General features: G+C 39.9%; 1 protein-coding gene across 1 annotated transcript in view; it reads right to left on the minus strand.

The window, feature by feature from the left end:
* IFT81 (intraflagellar transport 81) overlaps nt 1–17798 on the minus strand; it is a 100004-nt gene that overhangs the window by 14570 nt on the left and 67636 nt on the right. Inside the window, exon 12 of the mRNA XM_049788077.1 lies at nt 2890–3039. Within this exon, the coding sequence (XP_049644034.1) occupies nt 2890–3039 (150 nt within the window). The remainder of the gene's footprint in view (nt 1–2889; nt 3040–17798) is intronic.

Raw genomic sequence — 17798 nt, forward strand, 5'->3', positions numbered from 1 at the left:
GTCTGAGGCTAGTGTAGGCAAGGCAGATAGATGCCTTACTGCTTGCGCCACCACATCAATTCTTGATTGTATAAGCAACTCTACTTGCGTTAAATCACTTATCTAATATTTAGTATACACTTTAACACACCACGTACTATTTACAAACCAGATATACAACAATAAATAGGAAGGTAATTTTTTTTCAAAGTTTGCCACTAGTATGAGTGAAAAAAACAATATGTAAAATATAGTGTGAGATGAGAATGAAATTGGAATCTCAATTAACAGTGGTCAGAGAAGATCTTACTGAGAAGATGACATCTGAGCAAAATCCTGAAGGAAACTAAGGGAATGAGCTGACAGATACCAGGGCTCAGCAAGTGTGAAAGACACGATGCAGAGGCATACCTGACCTTTTAAAGACAAGGGTTAGGAGGAGACCAATGAAGCTGAAAATGAGAGTGAGGTGAGGACGAAGAAAGATCCTACAAGAATCATTTCATTGCTGAAAGAAACTCACTTTACATCTATTATCTTTAGAATTCTCAAAGTGTTTTCCTTTAAATGACAGATTATATTGTTATCTTACTTTTAAGCAATAAAAGAGCTTGAACTGTTTTAAATGAGGTGGGAGGCTTACTGGAGGTTAAAAGTAAAATAAGGCATGCAAAGTCGGGGGAATGACTGGGCTACAGTTAGCTATGTTAGAAGCTATTACTTGCTCTGTGCTCAGGAGTGATCCTCTCATGGTGCTTGGGGGGACCATACATGGTGCCAGAAATTCAAACCAAGATCAACCACATGCAGGGCAAACTCTTTAGCCCTGGTGGTTGAGTAGAAAATTTAAATGACCATTTTCTGTATAAGAGCAAACTACTGGGCCGGAGAGATAGCATGGAGGACTTCCAAAACTAAGGTTAGAGACAAAGGTTGCATGCAACCAGGCTGGTGCTAAAAGAAAAATGAGAAAAGGTTCTATGTATATAAAATGTTGATGACATTGCCAAGACAAAGTTTTGAGAAATGATAGGTGTGAAAATCAATAATCACAGTTATCAATAATCAACAGAAATATGAAGTATTTATTATGGTTAGTGGGCTGGAGTGATAGTAAAGTGGACTCCTTGTAAATGGCTAACTTGGTTTTAACCTGGGTCACTACATACGGTCCCCTGCCAGTCCTGTCAGGAGTAATACCTGAGTGCAGAACCAGGAGTAAGTACTGACCAGAGTCAGTTAGGGTCCAAAACCAAAATTATATAAACAAAAAAGTTTATGCTGGAAACGAAGCTCAAACCAGAGTACTTGTCTCTTGTATATGAGGTCCTGGGTTCAATCCCAACACCCTGACATACCAAGCAGTATAAGTGGAATCTATTATGCTTGATTCAAGGTAAATCCTCAAATTTAAGTTCCCTAGAATCAAAAGGTATAGAACAGGAGTCAGAAAAATTCACCATTTCAGCAAAACAAAACAGGTTGTAACTTTACCTCTATCAATAAGTGCTATCTGATAAAATAATTTCTCCATGGTTGAAAGAAAAAAACACAGTGTTAAGTGGAAGAAACTCAGAGGATCTGGCATCTGCAATTTCACAGCTTTGCTGTGAGAGGGATTACTTTAGGCTGTACTTCTCTAACAACCAAGGCACAGATATATAGGGAACAAGTTTATAGGCAAACTTCCAAAGAGCATCTTTCCAAAGCTTGAAGAAAGTGGCTGCTTAGAAGGTTTTCACAGCCACAATAAATAACTATTTAATAGTCACTCTCTTGGGGTGATCATTTTGTTCAATTAACTAGCTAAGCTGAAGAAAAAGCTATTTGAAATTAATTTCTATTATAATCCCAAAGTCAACATAGATAAAAAAAAGTTAGTGCTTCCTGCTACAGTAAAAATAAATGAGGGCAGACTGGAGAGAGAGTACAAGGGCAACTGCTTTATACACTGCCAACCCAGGTTTAATTCCTGACATCCCATATGCTCATCTGAGCACTGCCAGGAGTGATTCCTGAAATTAGAGGCAGGAGTGACTCCTAATCATTGCCAAGTGTGGGCCCCCAAACCCTCAAAACTTAAAATAAATGAGAATTGGAGATGTATCACAGACCTAGAACACTTGTCTTATTCTACCACTGTGTGGGGCCCTGGGTTTGATGCCTAATATCACATAAATACAAATTAAAAGCTCATAGGGCTGAAGTGATAATACAATGGGTAGGGCACTTGCCTTTCATGCAGTCTACCTGGGTTAGATCCTGGGCATCCCATAGGGCCCCCCAAGCACTGCCAGAAGTGAATCCTGAGTGCAGAGCCAAGAGTCATCCCTAATTATTGCTGTGTGGCCAAAAATCTAAAAAGATTAATTCATTAAAACATTAAAATTCTTGGGACTGGAGCGGTGGCACAAGAGGAAAGGCGTTTGCTTTGTAAGTGCTAACCTAGGATGGACCATGGTTCGATCCCCTGGCATCCCATAAGGTCCTCCAAGCCAGGAGCGATTTCTGAGTTGCATAGCCAAGAATAACCCCTGAGCATACTGGATGTGGCCCCACCAAAACAAAAAAATATTAAGATTCCATTTATATAACATCTGTGTAATTAAAGAAAATTAGTAGTTTTATAAATTTTTCAATGAAAATAATATCCTGGGGCTGGAGAGCTGGTAAGATAAGACTTTTGCCTTACATGTGGCTGAGCTAGGTTTGATCCCTGGTACTTCATATGGTCCCCTAAACCCTACAAGGAGTAATCTCTGAGCACAGAGCCAGGAGTAGGCTTTGGACACCATCAGGTGTGGCCCAAAACAAAAAAGAAAAAGGAAAGAGATCATCTTCATATAAAATTATTAACATATAAACCTCCGGCATTTGTATTTCTAGCACCACAAGGTAATACTGTATTACCAGTTGATGTTGAATATTTTCATGACGTTGTTTAAGAAGTTCTTCTGTACTTTGCAAAAGACCACATTCTGCTTTAATTTCAGCTATTATCTGATGCTTCTTTTTGAAAACTGTATTCTTACTTCGAAGTTTACTGACATATCGCTTGAACTGTAAGAGAGCACAATATGTAATATAATGAAAATATAAGTTCTGCTAAGAATCACAAATAACTTAAAAAATCACAAGTAACTTTACTATGTTAGAAAATGTCTCTATTAATATATATACAAGTACTTGATAATACCATAGTACTATTAGAAAACTTAAAGATTAACTGCTCAATTAAAATACTGTTTACATGGGCCCGGAGAGATAGCACAGTGGCGTTTGCCTTGTAAGCAGCCGATCCAGGACCAAAGGTGGTTGGTTCGAATCCCAGTGTCCCGTATGGTCCCCCGTGCCTGCCAGGAGCTATTTCTGAGCAGAGAGCCAGGAGTAACCCCTGAGCACCGCCGGGTGTGGGCCCCCCCAAAAAAAATACTGTTTACATTTAAAATATTTTTGAGTCCTGCTACTATTATAAATCTTTATGTATGAGTTATTTATTTTGGGGTCTTACAAATAATAATTAGAAAAACATAAATTCAATTCTATAAAAATTTACTTTAAAAGAAGAAAAAGTAGAAGTCTTGTCTGGCAGCTATTACTTATCACTAAAGAAGCATACCATGGGGACAAATCAACAGTACATTGGTAAGGCCCTTGCCCTGTACCCAGCCAACCCACGTTTCATCCCTGGCACCCCATATGGTCATCTGAGCCCAGTAGGAGGTGATCCCTGAGCACAGAGTCAGAAATTAGCTCTGAGCACTACTAGATGTAGCCCCAAACAAACAGAAGCATACTATGACCATAGCTTATGACGCATGTGAGTCACTAAAAGGAAACTCATCCCAAATGTTAAAAAACTAAGAACAGTATCAGTTTTTAGGTATTCACAGTTGCATAATTCATCTCTTTACTTACTAATATTACTGAATGATACTAAAGTCTAACTATTCTAGTGGAAACACCCCATTAAGTAATATCAGGATCTAAAAATAAGTGAAATAAATACATAAAGGAATTCATAAATACTATTTATTATTAGGCACTAGGCATTATGTTAGACACAGAGACTACAACTTTATTACAGAAAAATTTGTAACATGAAACTATCTTACTTTTGTTAAGAGCTTAAGGGTCTGGTGGGGAAAGCAATAAGAACTGGTATTTAGAACTCAGATAACAATCATAAAGATGTAAATAAACAACAGGCCTTTAACCTAGGAGAGGATAACATTAGGAAAGGAGGGGCAGTGGATTATGGCAAACTTCTTAACATTTAAGACAAAAAAAGAAGAAAAGCAGCATATTAGGATAAGAAAAAAATAGCTTCTTTCTGCGGGAGCCAGCCTAGAGACACCAAGAATCATAATCTCTCCAGGATCCACACCCGGTAAGATGTCCCCACCCAACTAATGTGGGGCCGATTCCTGCCATGTGATTGGGCACCCAAGGCTTTATAAAGGACTGCTGCCCTGCTGTCTGCCTTCTTTCTGCAGGAGCCAGCCCAGAGACACCAAGGATCATAATCTCTCCAGGACCCACACCCGAGGAGCGCTCCGCGGCCGCACTTATCTTTTAACCCCTGAACCCCACTTCTCCACATTGTAAATAGCAATCTATAACCTTAACAATGGGGAAATTTTGCAGCACAACCCCATGTTTAAAGAATCAAGATGGCTGCTCTGATAATCCAAAAAGTACCAAACAGTTAGGTATCCTCTCAAGTAAGATGCTTAGAGTAGAATTATGAAAGATGTTCAGGGAGCTAAAAAAAAAAAAAAAAAAAAGCATCAATAGACTTGACTGGAGCACAAATAAGCATCAAGAGGATTTGTCGACAGAAATTAGAAATTTTCACACTGAAATAACAGGTCTGAAAAACTCGGCTTATGAATTGAAAACCTCAATGGAAAACCTCTCCACTGGAGTAACGTCAGCTGCAAACGGGGTCAGTGAGCCAGAGGATGAGATCCAAAACAACTCCATACAACAGAAGAGGTTGGAAGAGAACTTTAAAGCAAATGATCAGACAATGTCTAAACTACTCAAAGAATGTAGACTGATGAAAATAGAAGGCTTTGAGAAACTCAACAGAAACAACATAGGAATCAATGAAGTCCTAGAAACCCAGAACAAGAATAATAAGAGTTGGAGGAAGAGTCAGAACAGGAAGAGGAGGAAGAATAATTTTTTTTTTTTTTTTTTTGGTTTTTGGGTTACCCGGCAGCGCTCAGGGTAACTCCTGGCTCTATGCTCAGAAATCGCTCCTGGCAGGCTCAGGGACCATATGGGATGCTGGAATTCGAACCACCAGCCTTCTGCATGAAAGGCCTTACCTTCATGCTATCTCTCCAGCCCCAGGAAGAAGAATTTTAAGAAGAACAAGGCGAAGAAATATAAGAAAAATAAGGCAAAGAAGAGTAAGAATAAGGCAAAGAGGAGTAAGAAGAATATTGTGAAAAATAATACTAATAAGGGGGGAAGATGAAAAGGATTCATCCTTTTTTTCTAAAAAAGAAGAGAAGGAAGAAGAGTAAGAAGAGGGCAAAGAATAGTAAGAAAAGAAGAAAACGAAGAGGAGGAAGAGGAGGAGGAAGAAGAAAAAGAGGAAGAAGAGGAGAAAGGGAAAGGAAAAGAAGAGAAGAAAAAAGACAGGAAACGAGGAAGAAGGGAAAGAGGAGAAGGAAGAAGAAAATGAAGAAAAGGAGAAAGAAGAGGAGGAAGAAGTAGAAGAGGAAGAAAAGAAAGAGGAATAAGAGAAAGAAGAAGAGGAGAAAGAGGAAGAAGAGTCTATAGCCACACCACCCTGAACGTGCCTGATCTCGTCTGATCTCAGAAAGAGGAAGAAAAAAAAAGAGGAAAAAAAGAAGAAAATGGATTGAAGATTTATTTTTAATTTATTTTCTTATAATAGTATCTTTGTTTAAACACCACGATTATAACATGTTTGTAGTTGGGTTTCAGTTAAAAAAAATAATATAGTTGGTGTGGAGGGAGGACATCACACTGGTGGTGGGAATGCCCTTGATTGTCACTATGTACCTTAAATATTGTTGTAATATTTGTAATTTACTTTGGCCACAATAAAAAAAAGAAAAAAGAAAAAGGAAAAATAGGGCTGGAGAGATAGCATGGAGGTAGGGTGTTTGCCTTGCATGAAGAAGGATGGTGGTTCGAATCCCGGAATCTCTTATGATTACCCGAGCCTGCCAAGGAGTGATTTCTGAGTGTAGAGCCAGGAGTAACCCCCTGCCAGGCGTGACCAAAAATCCAAAAAAAAAAAAAAATAATAATAATAAAAAGACAAAGACAAAGGAGGAAGAATCAGGGAACTGGAGTGATAGCACAGCAGTGATAGCATAGCAGGAAGGGCTTTTGCTTTGCATAAAGCTGACCTGGGTTTGATTTCCAGCACCCCTTATGGTCCTGTGAGCCTTCCGGGAGTGAATCCTGAGTGGAGTCAGGAGTAAGCCCTGAGCACCGCTGGGGATAGCCCTCAAACAATTAATAAACAAATAAATAAATAAAGGAGGAAGAGTCAAGGTGGAATATTGTAGATATCAGAAACAAGATATAAAGGTCCTCAGGCACAGAATCATTGAACATGTTATTTAAAGGGAAAAACAAATTCCAGAAGGTAGTGTGAGATCATTTTCTGGGACGGAGATCTGATCAGCAGTATAACACATGTCTTGCATGTACTAGACCGAGTTCAAGCTCCTGTGCATATACATGCAAACAGTTTATCTTATATGCCATCAGTACTAATAATTCACAATTTTTACATAAAATATTTGCTGCTTCTACATTTTTATTAAATATAAAGAAAATTTCCATAAAAATCTGTTCTGGGGGTCAGAGAGATAGGCCAGCATTTGCCTTGCACACAGCCAACCCAGGACAGACCCTGGTTCGATTTCTGGCATCCCATATGGTCCCCTGAGTCTGCCAGGGGTGATTTCTGAGTGCAGAGCCAGGAGTAACCCCTGAGCTCACCAGATGTGACCCAAAAAACAAAGCAAAAGAAAACAATGTTTTCATTCATTTTCATTCATTCATTCATTGTTCTTGGAACAAACCCAGCAGTGGTCAGGGCTTATTTCTGGCTTTGTGCTCAGGGATCACTCCAGTGGGTCCTGGTGACCATATAGGATAATGGGGATGGAACCCGATTTAGCTGCATTCCATGCTTGTGCTTTACCCACTTATACTATCCCTCTGGCCCTGTCCTGTTATATTTAAATATTTAATTTCAAACTAAAGTAAGCTTCCATATATGTAATAACTACTGTTTGAGAATAGCCTTATTATTTATTATTTTCTTGTTTGGGGGTCATACCCAGTGGCACTCAGGGGTTACTCCTGGTTCTCAGAAATCACTCCTGGCAGACTCAGGGTCCACACAGAATGCCAGGAATAGAGGATGCCCATTCTTCTGAGGCCTGTGCCAGGTCATTATATCAGTGTTCAGGGTGTAAGGTACATTATACTGAGATTTATTAGATAAGAACTTATCTGTATGTATGGTGTTTTCCCATTTTAATGTGTCTATGCAAACAAGGATCAATGCCATGGGGCGTTATTGGTGCATCTGGAGGCAATAGGAACAAGATGTGCAATTTCCATGACATAGTTCAATCATAGGCATCAAACTGAGGGACAGTTCCACCAACAATCCTTACTGAACAGCTTACAAAGAATAGACAAGATGAAAGTGAATAGAAACATCATGGTAGAAGAATATATAGAGAGTTACATCAGTTAAAGAAAATACCCATAAAATATTCAAAAGGGGCCCGGAGAGATAGCACAGCGGCATTTGCCTTGCAAGCAGCCGATCCAGGACCAAAGGTGGTTGGTTCGAATCCCGGTGTCCCATATGGTCCCCTGTGCCTGCCAGGAGCTATTTCTGAGCAGACAGCCAGGAGTAACCCCTGAGCACCGCCGGGTGTGGCCCAAAAACAAAAACAAAAACAAACAAAAAAAATATTCAAAAGATATATGTGTTCAATTTGTGTCCTTCTAAATAGTTCTGGGATTTGTTAGATATACTGTATGTCTTAGGTCAGAGATTAGAACTATGTGTTACTGAAGTTAAGAAGGGTAAATCTGGGGTACTGATGGTTGGAAGGAGCAAATGTTCGCAAAATGTTTGCAAAATGTAGACTGGTATGAAATTACCAGTGACAGACTGAGTATAGCTGAGCAGCTATCTGCCACCCACCAGATCAAACTCTACCCCCTAAGCTCAACCCTAGGCCAGTGTCCCGGCCTGGCCTGGGAGTGGGGAAAACCCAGGGTGCCCCGTCAGCTCCTCCAAGAAACCCACCTGGAGATCCGGAGGAATGGGGGAGAGGGGGGTCGGGTGACCCAGGTCCGGGCCCCCCTGACCCTAGGCCGGACCAAAAGGCCGCTGGCCCATGGGGGGCCTGCCAGCTGCCCGTCCATGCCGGCTAAAAATCCTGCTCCGGGAAGGGAGAGAGACCCTCAGGCAAGCTATCTACGAAACATCCAAGGTCTTTTACAGCAACAGCTGGAAGCAGTCCTCTACCAGGAAAGACACTACCAAGGGTCTGACATCGACCCCCTAAAAAGAGACTTCCGTTTACACTGAGAAGACTTGACAACATCAATGACCTGCTCTACAGGACATGGTTCTCTCTAGTGCCCCTTAAGTGTGAGGTGAAACGAGAGGATGCTATGCACCATCCTGACTGCAATATGGGATATGCAGACTCCAGGATCTTTAATACAGAAGCATGATACCAACAACAGAGACTATGTGAGGAATGGAGGTGTATTGCCACTACAGACGATGACTTGAATTGGACAAACTAATTTGCCTGGAGCCTAGAGTCAGTCCTGTGCCAGGAAACTTCAGGGTTAAGGTCTCCTTGTATTTAGACCATAATTTGTCTTTCCATGTCCCTTATGTTTTGATGGGCCTATGCAAAAAATTGCCACTTTAATACCATTTTTTACTATGTTCCCTTGACTCCAATTCTTTTTTTTGTTTTGTTTTGTTTTGTTTTTTTTTGGGTCACACCCGGCGGTGCTCAGGGATTACTCCTGGCTGTCTGCTCAGAAATAGCTCCTGGCAGGCACAGGGGACCATGTGGGACACCGGGATTCGAACCAATCACCTTTGGTCCTGGATCGGCTGCTTGCAAGGCAAACGCCGCTGTGCTATCTCTCCGGGCCCTCTTGACTCCAATTCTTAAGAAAAACAAGCCACTAAAACTTTTGAGGTTAACTTAAACTAGTTAGTATGTACATGGAACTAGAGAAATGTACTTTGCCCTCAATGTTTAAGGAGCTACATAAGTATAATGTCTTTAGATTATATTGTGTGCTGCTAAGAAATAGTATGTACTACAACTGGGGATTTGAGGGACAAAGTAATTGTATTGTACATGGGTTCAGTTTTGTTTTTCTTAATGCTCTTTGGCTGAAAGTTCAAGGCTGGGATATCATCGATGGGACTACCGAGAATTCTGTTTATGGGTGATTGGGCTTCCACTGTAACTTTACCCTGTCCTCTTCTTTACATCTTTGTTGTCATAATTAAAATAAAAAAAGAAATGTAAAAAAAAAAAAAAAAGAATGCCAGGAATAAAACCTGGGTCAAGGGGCTGAAGAGATAGTGCAACAGTAGGGCATTTGCCTAGCATGCAGCAGACCTGGAAGGGACCCAGTTCAATTCCCGGCATCCCATAGGGTCCCCCAGCCTACTGGGGGCAATTTCTGAGTGCAGAGCCAAGAGTAATCCCTGGGCACCTCTGAGTGTGTCCCAAAGACCAATCAATCAATCAATAAATCAAGTAAAAAAAAAAAAAAAACCTGGGTCAGCCCATGCAGGCAAATGCCCTACCCACTGTGCTATTGCTCTGGCCCCAAAAATCAAATCAGTTCCTCTTACGGCTAATTTTTGAAGAGTTATAAACAATGAAAGTAATTAACAAGTTACCTTTATTCACTATCACAACAAATGTTTCATTACCATACTGGCATTCTTCCTTTTAGAAAAATCATATAAAATATTATAAATAATAAAAATTTACATTATAATATAAATAAGTTTATATTATAAATAAATCATAAATAACAATCATATAATTATGATTAACAATAGTTAATTAATATAATAATTATGTGTACTATATTACATATATATTATATATCTATAATATATTATATAATCTAATGATAATTGAACATGATGATTACATTATAATAAATAATAATCAAGTAATTATGAGATAAATATTACTTATAAATGATAAATTATATGTTGTTATAATGTGAATACTTTTATATAACATTATAATTTATAAAAATTATAAAAAGAATATCCCAAGTAATGCTCAGGATAACAGGGCTCTTTCTGGCAATATTTACAACCTGACTGGTGGTTCAATGAAAGGGCCTGAGAATGTTTACTGCTCTGCCTAAGTGCCAGGGAATAGCTGACCAGTCAAACCCATTGACACTGGGAGCTTCAAGGCCTGCAGTCAGCCATGACTATGTGGTAAAGAGGATCCAACAAGGATTGGCCTGTGCCTTAATCCCGTACTATCTCTCTGGCCCTTTTCTTTGAATTGTTTGACTAAGTCTAAGAGTAATACTAAATTGCGAAATAGGAAGCACAACATTTCTAAAACTTAGGTTTTTTTCTTTAAAAAATTTTGGATAGAAAAATTCTATCTAAAAAAATTAAAATATTTCTACATTCACGATTAAGTTAATCTTAATATTAAGGGGCCGGTGAGGCAGCGCTAGAGGTAAGGTGTCTGCCTTGCAAGCGCTAGCCAAGGAACAAACCACGGTTCGATCCCCTGGCATCCCATATGGTCCCCCCAAGCCAGGGGTGATTTCTGAGCACATAGCCAGGAGTAATCCCTGAGCATCAAACTGGTGTGGCCCAAAAAACAAACAAACAAACAAACAAATAAAAAACCTTAATAGTAAGCAATCCAGCCCCACAGCAATAGAGCACTATATAAATGGTTAGATTACATAAACTGTTAAAAATTTTAAGTCATACCAATATAGTCTAATAACTGGCAAAATTTACTTTTAAAGAGTAAATGTATAAACCTGACATATCCAGATTCAAAAATCCCTAGAATAACTATATGTTCTATTAAAAGTGTCCTGGGAAAGTGCCCAAAATGAAATCAACCCTGCTCATTTGCTTTCTTTTGTCTAGGCCCATTTCCCTCTTCTCTATCTTGCTGTGCTCCAGGACTATTTTTAAAAGTTAAAAACTAAATATGTTTTTGGTAAAAGAACAAACATGCCAATTACACAATGTGCTCTATATTAATTGGGTATTATTTGATATCTACTAGACAAAGGGAAGGATCACTGGGATTTCAGTGAACATTCAACAATGGAGAGACAGGTGGCCACTGGGAGGGCTCTACTGTCCCAAGAAATCACAGAAATAGAAAAATCTTACTGATACTTTTCTTCCCTTGGAAATGTCTTTCTCTATGTGAATTTTAGGTATTTCTGAAATTTCAAATTATCTTTAGAAAAAAAACACATGGGATCTAAATCTCAGGCACATGTTTAATAATTTCTATGGACACATTTCTAGAAATAACCAGAAGGAACATAGGGTTTTGATATATTCTTTTAAACAGTCCTTCACAGGCACAGTACTTTTCATTTTTATTTTTTATAATTATTACTTTGGGGGGTCACATCTGGTGACACTCAGGGGTTGCACCTGGCTATGCGCTCAGAAATCGCTCCTGGCTTGGGGACAATATGGGACACCAGGGGATCGAACAGCAGTCCATCCTAGGATAGCGCATGCAAGGCAGACGCCCTAGTGCTTGCGCCACTGCTCTGGCCTCTTATTAGTCTTATTTTTTTATAAACTTTATTTATTTATTGATTGGTTGCTTGTTGGGCCACATCCAGTGATACTCCTGGCTCTTTCTTGGGGAACCATTTGGGATGCTGGGATTCGAACCACAGTTCATCCTGAATTGACTGCTTGCTATCTCTCTGGACCCTCATCTCATTTTTAGGTTTTTTTTTTTTTTTTTTTTTTTTTGTTGTTGTTGTTTTATGATTTACCTCTGCTAGCACCTTGGTTTAAGATAGCACAGTGACTTTTAAAAAAAGTATCCAATTGGGAGCTGGAGAGATAGCATGGAGGTAAAGCAAGTTTGCCTTGCATGCAGAAGGATGGTGGTTTGAATCCCAGCATCCCATATGGTCCCCAGAGCCTGTGAGGAGCGATTTCTGAAAGGAGAGCCAGAATTAACCCTGGAGCGCTGCTGGGTGTGATCCAAAAAACAACAACAAAAAAAGGACAAACAAACAAAAAAAAAAGTATCAAATTGATAAGTAAAATAATATCAGTTATATTTCTTTCGTGGGAAACTTCACTCATTTGTCCAGTTCATTGCATATTTTTTCACATTTTTTAAGCCTTGTTTTTTTCCCTGTGGATTTGTTGCTATCGTTTTGAGCCACATTCAGTGGTGCTCAGGACTTCCTCCTGGCTCTGAGCTCACTTATCACTCATGGTAAGGTTCAGAGGACCATATGAGATGTTAGAGAAAGGAAATCCAGGTCAGCTATATGCAAGACAAGTGCCTTCCTTACCTGCTGTGCACCTACCAGTCCCACTCCTCACATATTTAAAAATAAACTTTGGAAACTATCAGTCGTTTCTCCCAAAGTCGTTCAGGGCTTGCTCTTTAGCCATGCTTCCTGTGAACAAGTATCCTGCTCATTCGACTGTTTCTTGCTGTCTCTGCTCCTGTGGAAACATTGCCTCTCTCTCCCCTCACATCTTTTTTTTAGGGGGCGGTGTCACACCCGGCAGCACTCAAGGATTAGTCTTGGCTCTACGTTCAGAAACCATTCCTGGCAGGCCCGGGGGACCAAAATGGATGCAGGGGATCGGACCCGGTTCTGTCCCGGGTTGGCCATGTGCAAGGCAAATGCCCACCACTGTGTTATCACTCGGGTCCCCTCCTCTCATATCTTTTTAAGTTTCAATAAAATGTGAATTGCTTCACTTAAAAAAATAAAGTATTCGTCACAAATTGGAAGACAATATTTGCAACACACTAAATCACTTGGGGGGAGGGGGAAGGGCAGCCCTTAAATCTCTAGTCTCATAGGACCTGATCAGGACTCAAGAATTAGGGAAAGCCAGATGTCCAAAGCCAGGCAGTTATGTAGGAGGTCATTTACAAACTAATCCAGGAGTTCCCTTTCAAAACAGGAAGGGGTCCACAGGCAAATCTCATCATTCCCAGTGGTTGGCTAATAGCAAAAGCCTCCTCTAGGCCAGACTTGGATTCGATCCCCAGTATCCCATATGATCTTCCGAGCCTGACAGAAATAATTTTTGAGAGCAGAGCCTGGAATAACCCCTAAGTGCCACTGGGTGTAGCCCCCTCCCCATTTAAACCTTTTAGCAAAATGGGGATAGAATCCCATTTTTAACTCAATATAGTGAGGTCCCATGACACAAACCTACAGCTAAAATCAAAAGCAAAAAGCACCAAAAACCTGAAAGCATTTTAAAAGACCAATCTTTTTGTCTGATCAGGCACAGGACAAGGATATTTATTCTCACCACTATTAATCATCACAGTGTTGGAAATCCTGGTCACAACAATCAGACAAGATAAGAGAAAGTGAGCCAAATCAGAAAAGATGTCACGATTTGTAGGTGATATAAGATACACAGAAAGATATACATGATAAACATATATTATATATAGACTATACAGCCTTTAGTATAGTCTATATATATGTAATAAATGAGTCAGAAGGAGGACAAATAATGTCCTCATTCCTTGGTAGAGTATGAAGAAACAAAGAAAGAGACTAGACAATAGCCAATAAAAACAAACCTTGAGAATCAGCCAACAGAATCTGTCAAGCAGGAGGAAGCAAAAATGGGGGTGGGTGGATGAGAAGGAACGCCCCAGAGAGAGTGATGGCGAGAGATCTGGTAGTAGGTGTGGTGCCTAAAACATCACTACTACTGTAAATCACAACACTTCATTAAAAATATTTAAGGATTGGGGCCTGAGTGATAGTGCAGCTGTAGGGTATTTGCCTTGCACATGGCTGATCCAGGATGGACCTTGGTTCCATTCCCAGCATCCCAGATGGTCCCCCAAGCCAAGAGCAATTTCTGAGTGCATAGCCAGGAGTAAACCCTGAGCATTATGGGGTGTGTCCCCCCAAAAAATGAAAAGAAAACATTTAAGGATTTGTAGCTAAAAATATAAATTAAACCCCAAAATTAATGATATAAAGGCAAATAATTCAAGAAAAATGAATAAAATATGTGAATAGGTACTTCATTGAACAGAAAACCCAAATGGTCAATAAAAATATTAAAATTTATCTACTTCAGGGGCCAGAGAACTGGAACAACAGCAGGGCACTCAGCCTACTCAATTTAATCTCTGGCATCCCATACCCGCCTCTGAGCCCCGCCAGGGGTGATCTGAGTGCAGAGTTGGATGTCACCCAAAACCAAAAATAAATAAAATCTATCCATCTCATTATTAATCAAATTAACAATATTCATTAAACTATAATTTGACACCAGTTTAATTACCACTCAATTCCCAAAGACCTTCCTTGCTAATGTTGGTTAAAGAGGCAGAGAACATGGAACATCTAAACACCACTAGGATATAATTTAAGACAATACTTTAGAAAATTATTTGGCGGGGCCAGAGAGATAGCCCAGTGGTAGGGTGTTTGCCTTGCACGCAGCAGAACCAAGACGGACTGTGGTTCAAATCTCGGCATCCCATATGGTCCCCTGTGCCTGCCAGGAGCAATTTCTGAGTGCAGAGCGAGAAATAACCCCTGAGTGCTGCTGGGTGTGGCCCACCCCCACCCAAAAGAAAATTATTTTGCATATTTTCTAAAGTTGACATTGTGTGTGGGAGACAGTATAAGAATTAAGGCACTTGCCTTGAAAGTATCTGACCTGGCCTTGATCCATGGCACCATATGATCTCCAAACACAGCCAGGCATGGTTAATGATCCCTGAGTACAGAGCCTGAGCACAGCTGGGTGTAGCCCCACAACAAAAAACAATCCAAAATAAAAACTGGATAAAAAATATTTTTTTTTTTTTTTTTTTGGTTTTTGGGCCACACCCGTTTGACGCTCAGGGGTTACTCCTGGCTATGTGCTCAGAAATCGCCCCTGGCTTGGGGGGACCATATGGGACGCCGGGGGATCGAACCGCGGTCCGTCCAAGGTTAGCGCAGGCAAGGCAGGCACCTTACCTTTAGCGCCACCGCCCAGCCCCAATAAAAAATATTTAAGGGGTCCAACATAGCATGTGACTGGCCCCAGATCAATCCGCAGCAAAGCATGGTTCCCCAGCCTCATTGGTGCACTCTGAAGGACCCAACCAGCAGCAGGTGTAGCCCTGGAGCACCCTTCAAGCACCCTCAGGGGTGGCCCAGGTGATCCTTGGCATGATATCCTGAGGTCCTTGCATTGAGCCACTGCCCAAATATCTTGAGAATCACCAGGAGGGCCCTGGGCCTCCTGGACGTGGCTTGGAAGACACCACCCTCCAATTATGTTTTTAAGGATTATTTTTATTGTGATTATTTTGGGCTCACATCCGGTGATGCTCAGGGGTTACTCCTGGGGACCATATGGAACGTCAGGAATTGAACTCGAGTTGGCTATATACAAGGCAAGTGCCCCATCTGTACTATCACTCCAGCTCCTTTAAAAGATTATTTTGAAAAAAGTTTGTCATAGGAGACAAGCAACAGATCCTTGGAACATTAAGAAAAAAAAAAAAAAAAAAAAAAAAAAAGCTGGGCCCGGAGAGATAGCACAGTGGCGTTTGCCTTGCAAGCAGCCGATCCAGGATCAAAGGTGGTTGGTTCAAATCCCGGTGTCCCATATGGTCCCCCATGCCTGCCAGGAGCTATTTCTGAGCAGACAGCCAGGAGAAACCCTTGAGCACCACCGGGTGTGGCCCAAAAAACAAAACAAAACAAACAAAAAAAAACAAAAAAAAAAACAAAAAAAAAGCTTTCAATAGTACATCAACTCAGGTTAATCAAGCAAATTTGATGTTAAAGTGAACTACAAAGCTTGCCTGTGCAAGTTGTGCAAAAACATCCATTAGAGCTATTACACTACCAAACATTAGAACCAGTATGCATTTATGCAGTATGCATCTAAATTTTGGATGCTGAACTCAGTAAGATTAGCGATTCACAGTGCTAGCTTCTGGATTGGGTACCAATTTTACAGACTTACTTTGTGGTCAAATGCAATTTTACAAATGCTCTTTTTTCTTTTCTTTCTTTTTTTTTCTGCTCCCCATCTCCCATTCACTCTTTTTTTCTTTTATCCATTTAACATGTTTTAGAAAGCTTAATGGTAATTATCAAAATCTGAACTATAATTTTGAATAGATAAGACATCTTCTTCTCTAAGTATGCGACCATTTAGAAATGTTTTTCAAGCATATCTGGAATTTGATAATATTACTGGATTCCAGTCATCATTCTGCAAATTTTCCTCCTTCCTATCTGGTGTGAAAACCATTTCCACAGTAATTATCTGTGAAGACTTCATAAGACAACCATTTAACAAATAATTTATTACTGGCAAGAATCACAATGAGCTATTTAAACATTGTTTATTCTGGGGTCCCCACCAGGCAGTACTTGGTGGGAATCATGCGAGATTGGGGATTGAACCCAGAGTTTCATATAAGCACAACATGTGTGCCATTTAAACCATATACCAAACAAGGTCAGATAGATTTTTCTTTTCAGTTTGGCAGTGTTGATACAAATGAAGACTTTCTACATGCAACGCAAGTTCTGTTCTGCTAGGCCACCGACACTGGCCCCTACAGTTGGTAAAGCACTATGGCCATTTTACACAGTGAAAACCCTAAGAAGAAACAAGCACAACTCAGCAAAATGTAATGAATTAGACAAAATGAACTGGAATGAGTACCTTTGTTCTCAGATCCTTTAGCCCAACATTCCTGCTATTTCCCGTTTCTTAACTAAATCACCGCACTGTCAGTTATTTAATCAAATGATTAGTAAGCTTATGAAACTACAGAAATAGGCTCACGGGAGTTACATGTGAGATGAAACAGAACAAATGTTTAAGAACAGCATAAAAATGCCCAATGGTCAGAATTTAGGGCAGGGGTTTGGAGGGTATTAAAAACTGAATTTTTTTTTCTGGAGATCAAACCCAGCATGCACTTACCGCTGATCCACATCCTCGAAACTGGTCACATTTTTTTCACTCATCTGTCAGTGTTTTATCTCTGATTTTAGAATTGCAGAATAACTAGAAAGTTTATCTTTTCATGTCAAATCCCAATAATTCATTTGGATCCTGAAACCTAATTTCTGAGTTGCTGTTCGTTTTCAGGCAAGAAAAAGTGTCTTAAAGCAATTTTTGTCTACTAAAATGATTGTCTTTTCAACTCACTCAACATAATTAGTGCCATATAAACATACTGTTTTAACCTTTTTCAGCCTTGTTAGCATTACATTTTTAATCTTAAATTAGAAATTCTCACTAAGCCAAGCATAAACACTGTAATTACCTACATATGGTAGTGAACTGTTAACTTCTAGTTCTTTTGGGAGTCTATAATAAGCAATATGATATATGCTGACAAAAACTGTCTTAAAGGAGACTTGTGGTACAGAAAAAGCTCTCCCCTAAATTAGTTAATAATTCCATCCAAGTCCTCTGTTTAAAATCATAAATTAAATCACCAACACGTAACTGTTGTTAGACCTTTCAC

Source organism: Suncus etruscus, chromosome 15, assembly GCF_024139225.1.
Source record: "Suncus etruscus isolate mSunEtr1 chromosome 15, mSunEtr1.pri.cur, whole genome shotgun sequence".
NCBI classification, from domain to species: domain Eukaryota; kingdom Metazoa; phylum Chordata; class Mammalia; order Eulipotyphla; family Soricidae; genus Suncus; species Suncus etruscus.